The sequence below is a fragment of the Dysidea avara genome, chromosome 10, assembly GCF_963678975.1.
Source record: "Dysidea avara chromosome 10, odDysAvar1.4, whole genome shotgun sequence".
In the NCBI taxonomy this organism is placed as follows: Eukaryota; Metazoa; Porifera; class Demospongiae; order Dictyoceratida; family Dysideidae; genus Dysidea; species Dysidea avara.
The window spans coordinates 22426644-22447955 of record NC_089281.1 but is presented as its reverse complement, the minus strand read 5'-3'; the positions used below and the strand labels follow the sequence as shown (position 1 = coordinate 22447955).

Genomic DNA, 21312 nt, shown 5'->3' with positions numbered 1-21312 from the left:
CATCATGTATTCTAATTAAATCGCACAATAGAACCTCGCAATAGAAACCCTCAAAAAGAGACAGTCGTCACAATGGGGTCGTTATTTAGATCAGAAGAGATGACTTTGGCGCAGTTACTTCTTCAGAGTGACTCTGCTTATGCTTGTGTCAGAGAACTGGGCGAATTGGTAGGTTTGTTGTACTGTAAATCGCACGAAACGTCCGTTCTCACATATTACTTTACTTACAACGGGGATGTATCGATATTGTACGTTATATCAACGTGTTGTGATGTGTGGTACACGTGTACATCTATATAGCTATATTACATATTTGTTAGTGGGGGTGTTATACTGCATAGCCAGACCCTTTTCTTTCTTTTGTTTGGGGGCGGGGAAAGAAAAGGGTCTGGTGAACATAGTATAGCATCGTCGTTGGCCTATCTTGGGATTCTACTGCGCAGCTTCCGAATTGGTTGTAGATGCGAATGACGTGTTTTGCTAACCGTTGTGTCATTTGCATTCTGTTGTCATAGATATAAAGTGTGATCTGCTGATCTTTGCATCATTTACGTTCTATTACCATAGCTACTGCTTTTATATCTATGGCAACAGAATGCAAATGATGCAACGATAGCAAAACACATCATTCGCACCCACAAACAATCCGGAAGCTGTGCAGTAGAATCCCCACAATCTCGATGATAATGCTATACTATGTTCACCAGACCCTTTTCTTTCCCCGCCCCCACACAAAAGAAAGAAAATGGTCTGGCTACGCGAGACTAGTGTTATATTACACTGTACATTGTTTTCGTGATTTTCCTGGTTAATAGAGTTAGCATTAGGATAGCCTTGTGTTGGCCACCAGAACACTTCTGAGCAGATGTTGATAAATTCTATGCATAGACTAACTTGTATTACTAGGGTTCTGTTTTTGGTGTTGACTAATTAAATCAAGTAGATCAACCACAAGTCTGTCCTTCAGGAAGTTGTGAAGTAAAAAGATACTTTCAGTACTGTAAAACAATTGTCATTCCTTCCACACACCAACGTATATATGCACATATAAATCTCCAGTAGTAATAATGACTTTGAGGTGGTGTGGGGATGAGAAACGATTGTTTGGTCTACAGTGAAACTTACCTACCTGGATAGCTACAATTTCACAAGTTGCTTTTAGTGTAAAACATTTTACTCACTTGGGTGTAGAAAGACAAATATAGATACAAACAACATATGCACGTTTTTCACAAAATGGATTTAGAAAGTGGGCACGCTCCTCGTTTAGATTACATGTATGTACACAAAAGTTCTATCGCTAAAGAAATTGCTACTTATGTGATCATTGGAAAACATACCCAACTAGCTGATTTTATATAATGAAAGGTATTTCATTGTTGCTTACATTAGCCTTGTTATGGAGTATTGATGTCAGTTTCACACAACATGATAATATGATGAGTCTTGTCCATGCATTTTGCTTATGGTGAAATCATTATCTTACTTATAGGGAGTGGTGCAGTTTCGAGATGTGAGTGAGGACACGTTTGTAGCTTAATTATAATTTATTCTAGCTGAATTCTGGAACAAGTTCCTTTCAAAGAAAATTTGTAAATGAAATCCGTCACTGTGATGAAGCAGAAAGGAGAATTAGTAAGTGTGTGCGTGCGTGGTTGTGTCTGTGTGTACGTGCAGAATTTAGATGATGTATACATACAGTGTAGTAGATTCTGTAGCTTATGCGTGACATCAATGTATTAGCTATCATCTTGTATTGTTACTAGGATATCTGATGGGTGAAATGAAGAAAATAGGGATTAGTCCACCACTACGAAGAAATGCCCATCCTCCTGATCCTCAGAAGATTGCAGAACTGCAAGTGAGATGCTCATTTTATAGTCAATTTTTTTGCATACCAGTCAGAGTTACGGAAAACTGATTGGTACTATGAATTGTTAAGTAGTGATGTTTGGGCTTCATGTTTAATTTTCTACAAGTGACTACATTATATAGTTCAGGAATGAAGTTGTCTTATTATCCTGCTTGAAAGATGCCTCATCTCTAAGATCAGTAGCCCCACACGTGTTGCAATGTGCCGTGCATGCCACAATTGGTGCATTTCACCATACGGGATCCTGTTGAAATACAGTGTAGGACTTGTGTGTATTCTGGTCCTACTGGATGACTGCATAATCTCTGACTGAAAACTCTTGTCAACTTTAACTGATGAATTCTTAAAACAGGTGCCCATTATGTTATACTATAGTGTCTGATTGTTAAGTAAGTGCCTGTATATATTCAGTGCATATACTTGTTTCTTGTATCATGGTTGATAAGTGCATGCAGATGAACAGGAAGCTCAAACACAAGGTGAACTAGAGAAGAAATGCTAAAGGTTTGTCAAGGCTTGAAATTTCATGTTGTACATGACCAATAATAACGTGGATTTCGCTATACATACCAATCAAAATGGTCTACTGCACCATGAAACACACGGTGACCGCAAATCACACCGCCCCAAGAGAATTCATCCATTTCATGAACACTTACAACGAGGATTTTTTTATCGGAGCATGTACTTAACAAATACATGTTAATAATAAATGAAGTTTTATTTAGCGGATGCGTCTAACAACCAGACACTCTATGTTACTTCAACTCCTATAGTATGGTGTATAGCTCTTCTATATTGTCTACTCTTGTATACAGTAATATGTATTGTCGGTGTATAGTCTCAATTGGAACTATTTGAGGTGGGCATAAAGGAGATCAGTGCTAATGAAGAGACATTGAAGAAGAACCTACTGGAATTGATCGAGTTAAGACATGTGCTGACGAAAGCAGAGACATTTTTTGTGGATGTGAGTGATGCATGTGTTAGCTCCATTAATTAAAGTGGATGCCATTTTATTAATTGTACATGTAGGTTGAGCATTTTGTTGCTACTGGAGGAACTGAAGATGAGGCTGAAAGTGAGCTCTATGCACAACTAGTAAAATAATTCCCAGGACAATAGTACTATTTTTTTACAACAAGGATACACTGGAAGAATGACGGTTGGATTGTATTTGCCTTACATTTTCAGTTGGTTACAATTTCTGTTTATTTGTTTTTAAAAGGCAGCAATGTACAGTTGTACCAAGTCAATAGCTACATATATAGCTTAAGTTTTGAGATCACAGGGAACTAGAACATTTCTCACAAGATAGCAAGCCTATTAATTTTGATAACTCAACTATTCTTTCCCACTTGCAAATCACTGGCTCTGAATCACCCAAAACTTTTAAGGTGCTCTAAATTGTTGCAACTGCTTGCAAATCAGTGGTGTAAACAGCCTTTCACAAATACCAGGCTTCTAGCAGTCATTACTTGGGCTAATTGTACTTAGGAGTGAACTCCAGTAACCTGTTGTGATTAACAGGGCTAGATGGCCATGCTACTGTCACAGTGTTTGTTATTGATTTTCTTGATTGTTTATGGGATTTTTTTCTCTTATAGCTATGATGCTGCCAAGTTATCCAAGACTGTCAGGAAACAAAGCAAGTCTAACGTGAGTGTGTCACAGCTGGGAATACTGAACTACTTTAGTTGCATTTACCAGTTACCATATGTTATGTATTGCTCTGTAGATTTATGGCTGGTGTTATACCACTAGAAAGACTGCATCGGTTTGAGTTAGTACTGTGGAGATCATGTCATGCCAAAGTGTTCATTAAATACACTCCAATAATGACACCATTGGAGGATCCGACTACGGTTAGTATTCCCTGCACTTATTACATTTTTGAATGGTATTATCTATGCAGGGAGCCATGGTGCAGAAAAATGTTTTTGTGCTGTTCTTCCAAGGTGAACAGCTTAGGGCACGAGTTAGAAAAATATGTGACGGGTGAGTCAGACACGTGTGCAACAAACATTATTATATCTAATACATAGGTTTAAAGCAACCTTGTACCACTGTCCAGAAAGAGCACACGAAAGGAGAGAAATGGCCCAAGCTTTGTCCAGTAGGATAGATGAGTATGAAGAGGTATGAACCATATTGTGGAAGTTAAGCCATGCATGCTAACCTCAAAAGTGCATAGTTAAATGCTATGTTCCATAACTTTGTTGTACCAACCAAAATAACGTATACAATCTTAATAAAGCCATCTAGATAATTCTCCCTGGACACAGTAACATCTTATTTCACTACAGGTATTACATCATACACAAGACCAGCGTGTTGGTCAGCTGTACAAGATCTCACATGACGTGGGAGGATGGCTAACTGAGGTACATTATAAATGATTACTTAGTAGTATGACATGATTATGGTGAACAGGTTCTGAAAACTAAGATGATTTATAACACACTGGATATGTGCAACTATGACATGACACAGAAGTGTCTGGTGGCTGAGTGTTGGTGTCCAGTTAAGAGTTTAGGAGATATACAAGAGGCACTCAGGAATGGAACGGTAATAAGCTACACTACTTGTATAATGTAGATACTACTACAGTACTACACTGGTATTGTGGCTAATCCCATAAATAGTGATAACACAGTAAATGTTCACACATGCCCAAGTTTTGTAAACAAAAAAGGAACTCTCAACCATTTATATGTATACTGCAGATGCACTCTCTTCTTTTTGCCACAATCTTTTCATTTTTTGATAATTGTTGGAGGGTAGGTACATACTCAGTGTGAATCACATGATGCTGAAGGTTGTTCTGGTGTAATGTGGACACTGGTATAAGTTGACGCCCAGGGTTTACTACATCAGGCTGAAATGCATGTGATGATCGGATACTTTATTCTTCTGGTAATGTAGAGTTCACCACTGCTTTCAACAGAAATGACAAGGCCCTTGCAAATATGAAACTTTCATGAACATGTGAAAGGAGTTTGTTTGCTAAAGTACAAGAGATTTTTTTCAGAGTAGTTGTACATGTACAGTAAATGGAGTAATGGAGGTGTGTGAAAAAAACTAAGTGGTTGCCTATCCCAGGAGAGTAGATCTGTCTGCACATCAGGTGCTGTGTAGATGACTAATATTATGCAGACATTATGATTACTGTTTAATATAACTATTATTTCTGTACCACTAGGAGTACAGTGGAGCAGAAACACTATCCATAGTGAATAGGATGCATACAAGTGAAGCTCCACCCACTTACTTCAAGACAAGCAAGTTCACGTCAGGTTTTCAGGCAATAGTAGACGCATATGGAATAGCAAGTTACAGAGAAGTCAATCCTAGTGAGTTCACGATAACTGTGTGTCCTCTTGTGAATTGCAATGCGCGAGTGGTGTATGAAGGCATGTGTGTGTTATGACATTTGTAACAAAGCTTTGAAGCTTCGGTAACATTTTCAAAAGAAGCTTTGGATGATGTATTTGTACATTCGTTCCAACCCTAGTGTGTGTGTGGTCACACCTGAGTTTTGAGTTTGGATTTCAACTACCAGAAATGTTAAATGTAGTGTTATTTGGTCTCAGTGAGTTCATTTTTAAACATTTTTCTAGCTCCGTATACCATAATCACATTCCCATTCTTATTTGCGGTGATGTTTGGTGATGCTGGTCATGGACTGATCATGATGCTGACTGCTGTGTTCATGATTTGGAGAGAAAGACAGCTGAAGTATTTTAAAGACTTTGGTGAAGTGAGCTCAAATGGCTACCTAGTAATAATTATGGCATCTTCTTTTCAACAGATGTTTGACATGATTTTCAATGGTCGCTATTTAATCTTAATGATGGGAATATTCTCCATATACACAGGGCTGATTTACAATGATGTGTTCTCCAAGTCTATAAACTTATTTGGTTCACAATGGGATGTCTCATACAATCACACCATGTGAGTTACCCACTCAGGATCTTATATGTGGTTTTGAGACTCACTAGCTTTTAAATTTACTACATCCCAGGTGTGAGCCGGAGGAAACTTAAATAAAATCTTTGGTGGTCTAATCAACTTATTGCATGTGAACCCCATTCACTGTCAATTTTTAATGACCTGAACCATGAGAATATTGTTTTGCAAATAATGGTACAATTTTTGATTCAGGGCATATTTATGTTTACTTTGGTTATATATATATACTTCTTCTTACTACTATATTAACAGAACAGCACCTAAGATCATCTTTTTTGAAATTTCTGGAAATGTGCCTACCACAGTGTTACCAGCGGAAGCTATGCAGAGAAAGAATCCTTATCCTTTTGGGGTTGATCCTGTAAGTCTTTTACTTAAACTGCTTATTACTTTATTCATCAGAAACTGTATGTGTAGATACTTGTACATAATGTTAGGAGATAACATAGAAGTATAATTTATGGTATTGTCTAGGGAGCCTGACACAAGTGTATATTCTTGTTTCATAGATTTGGCAGTTTTCCGACAACAAACTGGTGTTTTTGAATTCAATGAAAATGAAGTTGTCTATCATATTTGGTGTGATGCATATGATCTTTGGCACTGTTCTGAGCACCTTCAACTATCGGTAGGTGGTGTGAATGATGTCAAATTATATATTTAAAGGGGACACCTGATTGTTTAAATTATATGAAGTGTACACAAGTGGGCTAATAATTTTTTTTCAGGCCGGGTAGTATGAAATTTTGATTGTTTAAAAATTTCAAGTGGCAGATGGCAATTCCTACAACAGCTCTACTGGCTACTGACACTGTTTAGAATACACAAATATTGTATCACATGATAGCAGGTTGCATTAAAAATATGCCTCATCAAAATTTGTATTCTTTATAGAGGTGGCCTTTCTACAAAGGTGACCATTAAGACAGGTTCTACTGATGCACACAGATAGTGCATATAAGTGGGAGCTCCAATTATTAACTTATCTCTTTGTAGTCACTTCAAGCAACGCTACAGCATCTGGGCTGAATTTGTACCACAGGTACTACTATACTGCAGTATTAAGAGTATGTTTGTAAAAACTGTTTGACAGCTCATTTTCATATCTTCAATATTCGGATACATGGTTCTGCTAATTCTAATTAAATGGTGCAGCTACTATGACTCAAAGCACATTTCAGAGGTACATTGTAGTAACCATAGCATGTGTTGTATCATTAAATTCTTTGGTTGATCCATACAGGCACCCAATATTCTTACTACATCCATAAACATGTTTATTAGCCCACATCAAAACATTACCAGTCCCCTGTTGTTTAGTGAAGGAGTTCAGGTGAGTTTCATGTCCAATGTTTTAATATTTTTAACAGCATTATCTCAGCAATCATTTCAAATCCTGCTGGTATGGTTGGCTATGGTGTGCATTCCATGGATGCTGTTTGCAAAGCCATGGTACCTTAGGAGAAAGTACTTGAAGAGAGTGAGTGTTTTGATTTCTATTGCATCAGTCAGTGTCAACTGCTGTTTCTTCTAAACAGCATAGACACCATTACGGTGTAGTAAGGTACAATAAAGAAGAAGGTATACCACTGATTGAAACAAATAGTACAGGAGGAGAGCCAGTACAAGAAAAGGTATCAGTTAAGATGCTTATTTATGCTTCACAAGTCTTTCACGACTTTTTTCCTCCATATATAGTTTGATTTTGGGGAGGTGATGATAAAACAAGCCATCCACACAATAGAGTACTGTTTGGGCTGCATCTCCAACACTGCTTCATACTTGCGACTCTGGGCACTGAGTCTAGCTCATGCACGTAAGAAATTCACCCAAAAAGAAATTCCATCACACTTGTGTTTCACAGAACTCTCTGAAGTACTATGGACTATGATCTTGAGGCCATTGGCTTTCATCAAACATGCTGATGGATTTCTCTCATTTGCCAATTTCACAAATACCATAGTTCTATTCAGTAGTTTTGCAGTCTGGGCAGGTAGGATTGAATTGTGGTACTACCATTGTATGTTAACTATTATGTTAACCTCATATTTTGCCAGTACTGACAGTCAGTATTCTTATTGTAATGGAAGGACTATCAGCATTTCTACATGCACTTCGACTTCATTGGCAAGTCACTCAGTAAAATATTACTGAAGATAAATGTTGCCTTTTTTTTTCAGGGTTGAATTCCAAAGCAAGTTCTATTCAGGAGAAGGCTACGTGTTTGTACCGTTCACTTTTGACATAGCTACAAATGATGTCAATGAATGAAATATTGGACAGTAATATTGTATTCATATATCATACTAGTTTAAAAGCTAGTCTAATTGCATATAATACACTGAGAAGTCAAGATGTTTAATTTAAGCACAGGTTGAATGCAGATGAAATCCTGCTGTGTGGCTCCTCAGGCACTTTGCCTAGACTGCGGATCAACTGGTCTGGGATTTCATCCAACAGTTTTAGTAACATGTTTCTTGTAGTAGCATTCTTTGTGGATCCACTCTGAACACAAACCTGAATGAGTTTGGTGCACTTACCTTACGATGAAGTAGTAAAAGTTTTGAAGGGACACATTGTGCTCAAAGTTAGTAATGGTGACTACTGTAAGTAGTTGCCTCAGTCCCTTTAGTGACTGCATATATTATTATAAGCCACATATCCCACTATGATTTTTCTCCACTGTGCAATCTTTTAAGTATGATCAAGAGTTAGTTGGGGGTAACGCGTTACGTAATAATATTACTTACAGTAACATAACACATTGCATGACCAAGTAGCAAGTAATATATAATGGATATTACATCCAAAAATTGTAACAAATGTGATGCGTTGCTTCCTTTTAAGGCACATGATTGATTGCATTTTAGGTCCAGACAAGACTGGAGATAGCATTATAGGCATGGATAAAGAATGATAGTGTAGGCTTGACACCAAGATACAACAAAGTATGTATTTGTGGCTGAACTACACCAGAGAAACACGTGTCTCACTCGTGTCACTTGTAGGCTGGTAACTTGTATTTAAAAGGTTGGGCTTATTTTATAGTTTATAATGAACAAATGTAATATTATTACTAGTTCAGAGTAGTGAGTAATATGTAACTCGTTACTTTTTTCAGTAATATGTAACTGTAGCACGCTACATCACGTAAAAGTAACGAGTAATATGTAACTAGTTACATTTTTAGTGTAACAACCCCAACTCTGATAATAGTGCGACTCTTGGTATGATGGTAAAGCCTAGTACATGGTCTATTAGTCATGCTAGTTTCATCATAAATACAACGTGTTATGGAGCTACACCTTAAAATTCAAGTACGTATAATGTTCCATGCATGCTCAAACTCTGGACACCTGTTTAAACAGCATTTCAACACATTCGGCATTTTAACCACTACCAGGTTAACCCTTCAATTTTGAGAACCAGAATATGTTGCCTTGCTAAGTTGTGGTTATTTCAAATCAAGGTGTATTTCTAAAATAAAAATAAATCACAAACTGACACAAAACCAACTATAGCAAGTGTTTGGCAATAGTGGGCTCATGATACTTGGTACAGTTGCAGGCTTGTCATTTGATAATTTTGTTGTTACACATGGCAATGATTGGTAAAAGTAACCATCTAAGTTTAGGGTCATAGCTTCAACACATGTCAATTTCGAATACACTTTAATTAGTCTTTGAGATAGCTACAACATTAAGTGTTCTAAGTGTTTGCAGTTATAGTATGTACATGTTGAGTTGAGCCATTAAGGATTGATCTACACCAGTTGTTGAAATTTTACTCATTTGTAGTACTGCTTGACCCACTAAAATATTTCAAAATCTATTTATTCTTGACACCTAAGACTAGTCAATCTTTCCATTGGAAAGCCACACATAGCCTGTTACTTTCTATTTGTAATGGAGAGCATCTTAAGACAAAAAAAATAAATCCAGGTCTACATGCATACTAGTAACTTTGGATATACAACACTACTAAGCAAAGCATACAACTAGGTAATGTTACCAGTGTGATAATATCACTAAACATTGTGAGAATTGATCGAGGAAGGGGAGGAGTTTTGTCTGTTTGAATGATTTGTCAATCAGAATTTTAGGCTGTGCCAATATTCTATTTAATGCCCAACTACATATCCACTTGGGTACACTTTTTACAGTACCTTTCACTTGTAACAGATACTGCAAGTTATATCATGACTGACACAAGTATGAGGCAAATGAACCTGCAAGTAAATAGGGCTTCAATGACAAGCTTAAAATTGCTGTTGTACTAATTGTACTTATTTTGATATTTACAATGAACATTTATGTGACTATATGGTAGTTTATATCGAAGCATGGCATCAAATTGCAAATGTGAAAATGGTCAAATAAACATGCAGGCAGTGTCATCCATAATAAAAATGATGCAGTAAGCATTCGCCAAGAATTACATACCTTAAAAAATATAATATATATACCAACTCACATTTGTAAAGCATTAAATAGAACACACTATTATTGGACCATTTCTGAACTCCATCAAGTAGTAACTATCCACCATTGATCTTTTAGTAGCTACAGGTCCAGTGAACATTACGTAGAATTTTAAAATAATTATTACTATACCACCAAGCAGTGGTACTACACAATACACAAATTTCACAGCAGTATCTATACTACACAAAACATCCCTTCGCACTTACAAACACCAACACCATTATTGTGAACTGGTTTTGTGCTATCAACATTCCACAGCATAACATAATTAATGCTTTCAATAAATAGTTTGTGATAAAGAAATGAACTGATATACACAATGAAATGATACACCATAAAATAAATACATTACTATTTAATTTCTTCCATACAACACATACACAATAACACGGAATTACCACCAGAACAAGATACCATTCTCTTCAGACTGGCAGCTAAGCAAAAAGAAACAAAACGGAATATACAATTCTACATACACATTACAAATTGCATGATGTGTATGCATAAAGTTGAGTCAAGTGTTAAAATACCCATCCCACCACCAAATTATACATAAAATATCAACTTTCCTGTTCATTGTAAATTTTGATCCGGATAAGTTTTATTTACTGGTTGATGAAGCACCTGCTAAACTGCTGCAATGGGCACAGAGTTCTAGTGATACTGAATCCTTGGAAACATGTAAACAGACCCCGCCACTGGTTGAGCCATTTAGTTTAGGAATTTTTGATGGTGTTGAAGTGCCTGAGCCATTTGGTCGCTTGCCAAGGGAACTTGACAGTCTGACACCTTGAACATTAGGAATGTTATGTAATAGCTTTGCCAAGACACTGTCATTGGCTAGTACTGTTTTGTAGTACTCAACCTCTTTGTTTAAAGTCAGTACTGCATTCTCAAGGGTTGAACAGCGTTTCTTGTATTTGGAATTTTCCTCAGTAAGGCTTTCTACTTCTTTTTCCAAAGCAGCCATCTGAGCCTTCTTTCGCTCTCTATTCTTCTTAGCAGCAATAGCATTTCGGCGGCTTTTCTCAAAATCACTCAAGCCAGCGTCTTCTTTCACACTTGACATCTTTGTATCATCCGACTGTGGTTCGGTAATTGGACGCTGCTGACGCTGCGGTTGATTTTTCATCCGCAACGTATCATCGCCTAACACCACATCAAGCAAAGGAAAATCATCTGAAAATATTGACGTTAGCGGTTCATCACCTTGTTGATAATGTGGCAGCAGTTGGTAGTTCACCTCGCATGAGCCGGGTCGTTCTTCCGAACCAGAGCTGCTTACGGGACTGGCTGAAGAGTCACCAATAACTCCATTCATCTCGTTCTCGATGGCATCATTAGCACTCGACCAAAAGTCGTCTAGGCCCCCTGTGAACGAAAAATCAAACACATCCAAACTGTCGAAATTCATGCTAAACAACCCTGGACGATACGCACCTGATTCAGAATTAGCCAGGGTATCTTTAAACCTACAAAATATGGTCCTAAAACCACTATTTGACAAAATAATTCGAAATAAAAAAAGTCCTACGAGCCGAACAAGAAACAACCTAAGCAAAAAAAGTTACAACGTCACCCAAACGTTTTCAACACGTTTTGAAGTGTAATCACGTGATTTGGAAGGCTTTAAAAGGAATAACACAATGGCTGGCGGTGCGGGGTCTACAGCCAATGTGAAGCAACTGAACGCAGCTTGGGACCCACTGCAATCCTCTGACTGGGACAAAGAAAAGCCAACCCAAATCTGTACCACTAGAATACAAAGGTAGGAAATATATAATAATAGTTGATTTGATTTATGCACCTATCAATGTTATCCCCCACCTACCCCCTCCCGGGCGTAGTGGGGGAAATGGTGGGGATTTGACTTTTTGAAAAATCAAATTCTCCACCCATGGGGGAGCAACTAGTGGTCAAATCTCCATGTAGTATGGCTGTTAGGCACTTTAGGAAACAGGTCAATTCCTTTAGCTTGCAAGTTAAAACAAATGCCTAAACCTTCGAGCGGTCAAATGCCCCACTAGTGGAGCAGAGTTTCAGATCAAATCAGGTCAAAATCCCCCAATAATACCCTAGTAAGCCCGGGAGGGGGGTAGTGGGGCTTAACATTGATAGGTGCATTAGTTATTGGTTTAATATTAAACATTTGTTAAAGAAAACTGCCAGTTTCTTTGCAACACGTCCAGGCCAAATGTACAGTTGAGGGCTATTTATCATGAACGCTGTAGTAAGTTACCGTAATCGGATTTTTTGTTGTGTTCAGAGTTTGTTACATGTTTCTGACTCCCTGTATTCACAGGCTTTAAACATGCCCCTGGTGGGATGGCATTTACAGATAATCACACTTAATTGTAGTCTGTAGAATCTAGTGGATACTGGTAGTACACACGAGACTAACAAAATTTAATGGAAGCCAATAGTACACAAAGCTATGGCTTCATACCATCTGTTGGTAAATATATATATATATATATATATATATATATATGTATTTGCGATCACATAGTTGTCAGAGCTTCCAATAATTCACCAGGTATTTTGCTATCTTTGGCTCCTGTCTTCTTAAAGTAAGAATTCATATTTAAAGTGATACCAGTATTGCCTTGTAGTTGAATGTGTGTCGGAGTGTTGAAAGATTAGCTAGTTATTCTCCTCCACAACTCCCACTCTATGTGATCATTATGAAATCTTACACATTGCTTTGTAAGTCTATGTGACTAGCCATAAGCTGCTGCACCTGTGATGGTAATAGGACACGTATGCTTATTTTTTTAGTGATTTGTCAAAGATCTTGCAGAATCCTTTACCTGGGATTTGTGTAGTTCCTGATGAGGACAATATTACTAAGGTATGATATTTATACTGTGTGTAAGATATATGCTGTAGGTCATCAGGTACAAATTTTCAAGGGATATAATTTTGTTTTACGAAATTTTGTGGTTGCTTTGCTGTAAAAAATTTCATCCTTGAAAATTTGTATGTACAGTATATGGTAAAGTCATGGTGACGATATATCTGAGGAAGTTGGTTGCTTATCATACAGTACGATAGTACTGTATATTAGGGACATCGAAGGTGTGGGGACGATCTGTGATATAATATAACCCAAAAACCTGCCACGATTTTTCCTCACAACAACATGACAGTATTGGTTGGGTAAAACCAAGCCCAAAAGTGTCTTCAGATCGACCCGAAACGTTTGCGTCAAGTTGCTACAGAATTTAGAAAAAATATTATTCAACAGAATTTTCTACTGCCTGCCTGCCTGCCCACCTGCCCGCCTGATGCCTTCAGTCAAGCGTAGCAGAAAAGTGGCTACAGCTACAGCCCTAATTTTTTTGCAGAAACGTTTCTAATTCGCTTAAGAAAAAACCTTTGGTATATTGATAAGCATACAATGCTTGCGCTATTGTCTTACCTTTTATCCTTCTTTACCATGGCCATCAGTCAAGGTTCTACCGCTGAGTGTTAATAGACTACAGTACGGCTTCTATACCAGTGTATATTGCATCAAACTATTCGAATACACGTGGTCGCCAGTTGCACCAAATACACACGCGTACATGACTCGCTGTTGATATCGATCAGAGAGAGCAACTCATGGCGAACTATATTGCAATGTGTAAGTCGATAAATATAGTTTATTTAGTAACAATGTTAAATCGAGCCAGGTCCTGCTTTACACCGGGTCTGACCCCACGTGCTAAATTAAATGTGGACGTGTTACTACACGACATAGCGTAGCTCTGCTTCTTTCATGAACCACGCCCACTTACGTAAATTACAAACTGTAGACATATGGTAGCCACGTCCATTCATCAGTGTGTAGGTATGCACAAATCCACTCCCACTTACGTAAATTAATGTCTGTAGACATGTTGTAGCCACGCCCATTCATCAATCCGTAGGTATGCACAAATCCACATCCATTATTGTCTGCAGGCTTATGTAGAGCCACTCCCACTGATCAGTTGTCATTGTATGAGTCATAATCTAGTATAATAGTGCTGTGATTAACTCAGCAGATATTTAGTGGTCATGAGCTTGCAAAAAAAACTTCACAAACAAGTATAAGAAAAAATTTGGAATTTTAAATTAGATTAGGGACAATGTATATTGCTGCAATAAAAAGTACTGAAACAAGCTGGATCAGAGTAGTACGTAATGTCCAAATACTGTAAAACAATAAGAAATTAATATCCCTACTGTGCTATACTCAATGCACAGTAGGGATATTCACTTCTTATTGTTTTACAGTATTTGGACATTACGTATCATCCAGCTTGTTTCAGTACTTTTTATTGACATTGTCCCTAATCTAATTTAAAATTCCAAATTTTTTCTTATACTTGTCTTATAATCTAAAGTAAGGCAATATATTTGACCCTAATACTTAATTGGTAACTGATAAGTATTGTAATACACAAATTGTAGTTTATGTCATCGATCTTTCACTATACAAGTGTCAGCGATGCAAGCAATGCTTGGTGGAACCCTTCCAGTATCATTGGCTATAAAAAGGTCTATGTATAGTACTTAAACCTTTTTTTGTCACTGTTTCCAGTATGTAAGAACTTTTTGACTGTTGCACAATTAGACAGAAGAGATTACTGTCCTAAGTTTCTATAGATGTTTTTACTATGTGTTTTGGTGCCATATATATATATATGTATGCACTGTGGCAATTTCAACCGACAATTATAGAATTATTACATGATTCCAACACTGGCTGTATATACTACATTGTGGCAACACTGTATGTGGATTTATTGGCAGACGACCATCAGTCCTTTAGCTTGGTTATTCCATACTGGTTGTAGCTAGCTTATAACAAGTACTGTTTTTATTCACTCTCCTGCCACATATTGCAAAGTGTATAGAATACAACAGCACATGACCTGTCATCTAGTGGTATGGTTTTTATCGCTCTCAATGCAACTTATTTAAAAACTGCTAAATATGCTCCTTTAACTTGTATATTGTATAGTACATGAAGTTATCATCAGGTACACCTTATTTGATCCTTCAAGTGTACTCTTAATAGAACAGTCAAATATTTTAATAGAACAGTCACTGCATGCAAAATTATTGGAGCGAGCCCTAGCGAGAGATTGTATCATCACATATCGCACAGCAAGTTAACTTAGTTTAATATGAAAACAAACCTTACAGGTTATTAAGTGTCACAAAAAGCTGCAGTAGTATCCCGAGACTTCTTGTCATCATCAATGCCATGGATGAAATTACCAGCATAGATCACTGGGCTTCCTTATTTGTACTTGTCATCGTTAGTGCCATGACGAAGTTAACAGCGTAGATTACTGAGACTATGTTGGATGTATGTGTGAACACCTCACTTCAGCCTTGACGTTTATGAGTGGATGATCATAAAACGTAGGCTTGCATGAAGGAGGGAGCTGTTTAGAATACATAGGGATGCTGAAACACCAGAACAGCTAGAGAGATGAAAGAAGATGGAGAAACCACAAATATATGTGAAGGAGACGTGCAATTGAAACTGAACACCGCCATCCTATACAACAAATATAAGACTGTGAAGAGAATGTTCATTCACAGCTTTTCTTACTTATCATAATATTAAAATGAAACTTCTGCAACTTTGTCAAGCAGCTGCTAGACTGCAAGTAGCAATTGAGGAATAGTTGCATAGATGTCAATATCTGAATGTGCTGTGTGCAGGGTTGCATAAGTATGGTCATTGTACAATGTACGCTAAGAATTGCTCTCCTTTCTACCTTCTTTATTACCTACACATTAGAAGCAATTCCAATGATAATATACTGTACATACATAACAATAATATAAACTTCAGGCTTGCCCCCATGATGTTTATGGCATCTGTCTAGTTAGTTAGTATGCCTATGGCATGTAGTTACAAATAAGCTTAATGCTGAGGTGGCAGGTATGCTACGTACTATAGCTAGTCCCTTGAAGTTTGAAGCATGTATGAGTCGTATTGTTAACCTATATGTAGTTCAGACTCTGATTACATAATATGGTAATAGTGAAACCTTTAGCAGTACGAGGCATGTGTGAAAGCCAATTTGGTTGTTGAAAGGGTTGTTGCTTACAAACTCAATAATTTTGCAACATTTGAATGTTATAATGTACATGTTTCCCTTAGCATAATATTATGTATTTCTATTTTTGTAGTTAGATATTTTGATTATTGGTCCTTTCGATACTCCTTATGAAGGAGGTTTCTTTCATTTTCTACTCCGTTTTCCTCCAAACTATCCCTACCAATCTCCAAGAGTGAAGTTACTTACTACTGGAGGGGGTGCAGTACGGTTTAATCCCAACTTGTACCAAAATGGCAAAGTCTGTCTAAGTATTCTAGGGTGAGTATTACTAAGACTTCATAACATATATATCAAGACTCATGGTAGTGAGTCGTGCAGCCAAGGAAAGTAGGGTGCGCAACTACCATGAGCTATTTACATGAACGACTAACTCTAATAGAACACACACCAAAAACCTACCTTTAAAACTGTTCTTTTGTAAAAAAAAAAACTTGCGATACAACATAATATCAATTGAACATGTGCCTAACATTGCTAGCAACCGAACTAACTCGAGCTCACTGTAGTACAAGCATGCCTTCATACTGGATTGGCCATTCATGAATACAGCTGTCCTGAGCATTGCGAGTGTGGCACAGTGCTAATGATTCTTACACACTTTTACAGTTGCTCATAATCCACGACGCCTTTGTCAACGTCATTACTTTACAATTCACTATTCTACAGGGGTATATGCGAGCAGGTCTCCTCAATGTATATATATTATGAACTCTTGGTATAACACGTGTGTACATATCGTGTGACTAAAATTGTTATGTAATTTCAGTTTACTATGATCAAGCAACCCCTCCTCCCCAACTATTCTCCCTTGCCCCCCAGATTACATTCACACCAAAACAGACTGACAGATCAGGAGTTCATGCTCTATTGAAATACAGAAAACTATTGGGTATTTATATGTATAAAACAAAAACATCATAGCTATGTACAGGCTACACACTGTGAATTGAAGTTCGAAATTCTCTAATAGAGCAGTCACAACATACTCTATTATTTTTATTGTGTATTGTGATGATGCTAGCTACCTCAATAAACACATAGTACACACAATTATCAAAAGTTGATTTCACTAATGAATTAATTCAAAGCCAAAATGAACCATAAAAATTGAATCTTAATTTTTTTTCGACATCTAACTAGAATCTTTGAATGCAAGTGTGCTTCATGCATCTAACCATGCCAACCTCAATCATGAGAAAGAATAACTTGAAAAGCTCCTTACCCCTTCAGGTCTCCTATGCCCACGTTAACAGTGTCTCCTAGATCCACCTGTGTGCTGGACAACTTTAAGTATGATCTACAATCATTTATATAAAGTGGACTTTTTCGTTGTTTTTCAATTTAGTGTGCTGACATGTCACTGCCCCCATGTAGGTTTACAAACACCACAGAGTAGTTGTTTTGCAAAGCCCTAGCTTTTTTACACATCTACAAACTATAGTCTATTCTTTGACAACTTAGTTGTCATTATCATCAGGTACCCATCACCTCTAAACTGGTAAATTGTCTGCTCTCTGGTATTCTTTTTTTGTGTGCTGGAAAGCATTCTAATGTGTTATAGTATGTACACATTGAACTGAGCTCTCAGAAAAAAAGTGGCTCAAAAGAAATAGCGTTTCAGCCACTGGATGACTAGTGATGACAGTAAAGGTGTAAAGAGCAGAAGTGTGGCTCCACTTTAACAGACTGGATTTTATGGCTTCCCACATGGTGGAAACTGTGATTGGTCATAAAAGATTTTGAAATATCTGTAGTGGGTCAAGCAGTGCTACAAATCAGCCAAATTTCAAGAAATTGTGTAATTCCATCCTGTGAAATGATTTTTAGGGCTCTGCTCAACATGTACATAAGTTAGTAGTTCACAGCCTCTAATGTCTATATCAAACTTTTGGGTTACATCTGAAAACCAAAGTTTGTAGTAATACAAGTACAGGTACAAGGCTACAAGCAGCAAGTACCAACACCATGCAAGACTTCAATGAAGTTTGTCCACAAATTGTAGAATAGCAAACCTGCAATTTGCAGACTTTCTGTAAATATGCTGTTAAAGGGGTGGAGCAATTAGGTATCCCCTTACAAAACCAGATACTTGCGAGTGATTGGTTATTTTTGTGCATGCGTATTTGTTTCACTGGCAATTTAAAAGACATTTCTGCTTTCAAATTGATTCTGTAAAGTTCAATGTGATGAATCAGACATGGATTTGACGAGTAAAATTTGATGAAGTGCTTCAGTATGTTATCAAGATGGTGTTATGGAATACCAACAAAAACAAAAAAAGGTTTCCTATGTTTACATTGCAGTATCAAATACTTTTTTGTGGTATACCATTGTTATTGCTTTGCTTGTTGAGCTGCATCCACCTAGTCCTTCTGATGAAACATCTCAAGTTGTTATTGTTATTATCAGTTAGGCACTGGAGGGTATACACAGAAGGCAAATGAGCCTGTAATCCTTTTTTGACATTGCACGACCAAACTGTTACACCTTATTCACAGGAATTGAAGATTGTATGACCTTAAACAGTGTACATGCACGTAGACATTACAAGGCACGATTTTAGGTGCTCACCCATATCATATGGCCTGGACTTTTTATTGATGTATACGTAATGCAAGACGCTGTATTATTGCATGTATTGGATGTGTGCAGTGTATATCATCATAATATATTACACAATACATGTGCCACTACTAGGACTTGGTATGGTCCCATATGGACACCAGCACAGACATTACAAGGAGTACTACTATCCATACAGTCTATTATGAATGAGAAACCATATCATAATGAACCAGGTTGTGAACAGGTACTCTTATGTGTGTGTGAATGGGGTGTATGTATGTTGACTTAAGTATGTACACATTAAGCTGAGTCCTCAACAACATTTTATAACTCCATTTGGGTGCATAGTGTTACACCCTGTTTTGCTGAACTTTTAATGTGCACATTTCTGCTCTAGATACCTTTGTTGTCATCACTGATCATCTGGTTGGTTAAATTGTTATTTCTCTCTTGAGAAAAATCCACTCTCCTTTTTAGCTATTACATGTAATACAGAATAAAGGCTATGTACTTACTCCACTTCAATAGGGTGTTAACAATGGTGTAACTGTGTACACATGTACAATGACACTTTCTTGATTTCAGTACATAATTTGTAACACAGTAATTCTTGATATTCCTGGACCATTTACATATATGGTACAATTTCATTTTTCATTCATAGGAACGTAACCCTGGTGATGTAAAAGCCTACAACAACATCATTACTCATGAGACACTCAGGGTAGCAGTGTGTAATAGTCTAGAGGGACATAACAAACTGCCACCCAAACTATTGTAAGTTATGCACACACACACACACACACACACACACACACACACACACACACACACACACACACGCACACGCACACAATTTTTTTTACAATTTTTTTTATCACACTATGTTTAGAGAAGTGGCCAAGACATCTTTCACGGGATTTTATGATGGTTACTTGGATACCTGTACGAAAAATTCTAGTCTACAAGGACACACAATGCGGGTCAGTTAAATCATATACATCAGTGATGACATTTTGTTTACATTACACATAGGATCCATTCGGTCAGAACAGAGGTACTTTTGATTTTGAGAAACTGTCATCCAGGCTACGTGCTTTACATAGTAAATTAAAATCCAGCACATGACAATATTTTTAATTAGTGATAAATTGATTATTTAATGTTTTTTTTTTTTCGTAAATGTATGTAAACAATTTTAAGCATTAAGATTACAATGAATTTTCAGGATTGGATGATCAATTGGTATTTATCTTGAATACCCGAGAACAGTACAACCGTCGTAATAAGTAAACAAAATAATTATATGTACCTGAATATCAACACACACATAGCATACATAGAGGAGGTTCTAAATTACTTACCATTACCTTTATGCTGTCTTAATACTAACTGAACTCTTTTTTTTCCTAATAGCAAGATATTGTATTATAATCAATGCAGCAATGCAATAGTGTGGTTCATGACATCACATTATTATTAGGATAATTAGATGGTTACACAATTATCACTCAATATTCCAAAGTGTTGCCTCTATAATTGTATTCTTGGATGGGCACCTAATACTTCAAATGCCTTAATAGTAGCTACAGTTTAAAAATATATATACTATACTGGCCTCCCTTCCATTTCCATCTCTCTGCACATGCTGAGACATGTACATTATGGAATAATAAACCCAAAAAGGGGTTTGGAGAGCTCCCCCTTAGCTACAGTAGGATTAAGAACTTGGAGTACTTGTGAGAATCTCAAATGCATGTACATACAGATGACCAACCCAGTGGGCCATATTGGTGACACTATACCAGAAGTGGAGAAAACAAGTACAAGCAGTAATGTAGCTACTGTGCCATAATGTGTTCAAAAACTACAAGATTTACAAATGCATACTTTAGCTCCAAATTTTAAACTTGTGATATTCTGTTCCTATTTACCCTTGGGTTGGTTTTGATTCATGGAAACAGCTCTAGTGCAGCTGTGATGACTAATTACTGAACTGCTACGACGTAGTAAAGTTGAACTGTGTCTACCCAACACCACTGTTATACTATAAATGATCATTGATGAAGATCATTCCTCACATGGTTAAGTACACTGGTCAGTTACATATAATGCCAGCATAAATCAACTACTGGATGCTGTGTATTAAAGATATTCAGCAGTAAAAACTGCAAAGTATAATATCACAATTAAATTTTAAAACAAAAGATGTCAGATTTGTATGTGAAGGTATATAAAGACCAGCGTGTTGAACAACTGAGTCTAGATACATTGTCCAGGTGGTGCTTGTTCTTGTATTAATTTGTGC

The 21312-nt window shown here is 37.0% G+C and overlaps 3 protein-coding genes across 6 annotated transcripts; 2 read left to right on the top strand and 1 right to left on the bottom strand.

Moving 5' to 3' along the window:
- The first annotated feature begins 2 nt into the window (after window positions 1-2).
- LOC136236452 (V-type proton ATPase 116 kDa subunit a1-like) lies at window positions 3-8201 on the top strand. 3 transcript variants are annotated; one of them, XM_066026604.1, is made up of 26 exons: window positions 5-168; window positions 1493-1513; window positions 1557-1635; window positions 1767-1861; window positions 2715-2843; window positions 2909-2954; window positions 3481-3532; window positions 3612-3738; window positions 3789-3871; window positions 3919-4012; window positions 4180-4257; window positions 4307-4441; window positions 5076-5226; window positions 5494-5633; window positions 5685-5830; window positions 6101-6209; window positions 6358-6476; window positions 6845-6890; window positions 6942-7031; window positions 7092-7181; window positions 7230-7328; window positions 7387-7482; window positions 7547-7664; window positions 7713-7841; window positions 7906-7975; window positions 8029-8201. In XM_066026604.1, exons 1-26 carry the CDS (start codon window positions 73-75, stop codon window positions 8117-8119), a joined length of 2529 nt encoding a protein of 842 aa, XP_065882676.1. In that variant the 5' UTR covers window positions 5-72; the 3' UTR covers window positions 8120-8201. The 3 variants fall into 3 exon arrangements, 2 of the variants coding, with proteins under 2 accessions (XP_065882676.1, XP_065882677.1); XM_066026605.1 differs by lacking the exons at window positions 5-168; window positions 1493-1513; window positions 1557-1635; window positions 1767-1861 and adding an exon at window positions 1933-2377; XR_010692132.1 differs by lacking the exons at window positions 7092-7181; window positions 7713-7841; window positions 7906-7975; window positions 8029-8201 and having other exon boundaries at window positions 3-168; window positions 7219-7328; window positions 7547-7592.
- Window positions 8202-10600: 2399 nt separating this feature from the next.
- LOC136236456 (CREB/ATF bZIP transcription factor-like) lies at window positions 10601-11948 on the bottom strand. 2 transcript variants are annotated; one of them, XM_066026610.1, is made up of 3 exons: window positions 11773-11947; window positions 11542-11703; window positions 10601-11481 (listed from the first exon to the last, which is right to left on the bottom strand). In XM_066026610.1, exons 2-3 carry the CDS (start codon window positions 11651-11653, stop codon window positions 10934-10936), a joined length of 660 nt encoding a protein of 219 aa, XP_065882682.1. In that variant the 5' UTR covers window positions 11654-11703; window positions 11773-11947; the 3' UTR covers window positions 10601-10933. The 2 variants fall into 2 exon arrangements, with proteins under 2 accessions (XP_065882682.1, XP_065882681.1); XM_066026609.1 differs by having other exon boundaries at window positions 10601-11703; window positions 11773-11948.
- On the top strand, window positions 11938-20234 carry LOC136236455 (ubiquitin-conjugating enzyme E2 Z-like). The gene is made up of 7 exons (XM_066026608.1): window positions 11938-12100; window positions 13111-13183; window positions 16510-16697; window positions 19137-19248; window positions 19669-19781; window positions 19897-19987; window positions 20040-20234. Exons 1-7 carry the CDS (start codon window positions 11979-11981, stop codon window positions 20130-20132), a joined length of 792 nt encoding a protein of 263 aa, XP_065882680.1. The 5' UTR covers window positions 11938-11978; the 3' UTR covers window positions 20133-20234.
- The last annotated feature ends 1078 nt before the right edge of the window (window positions 20235-21312 follow it).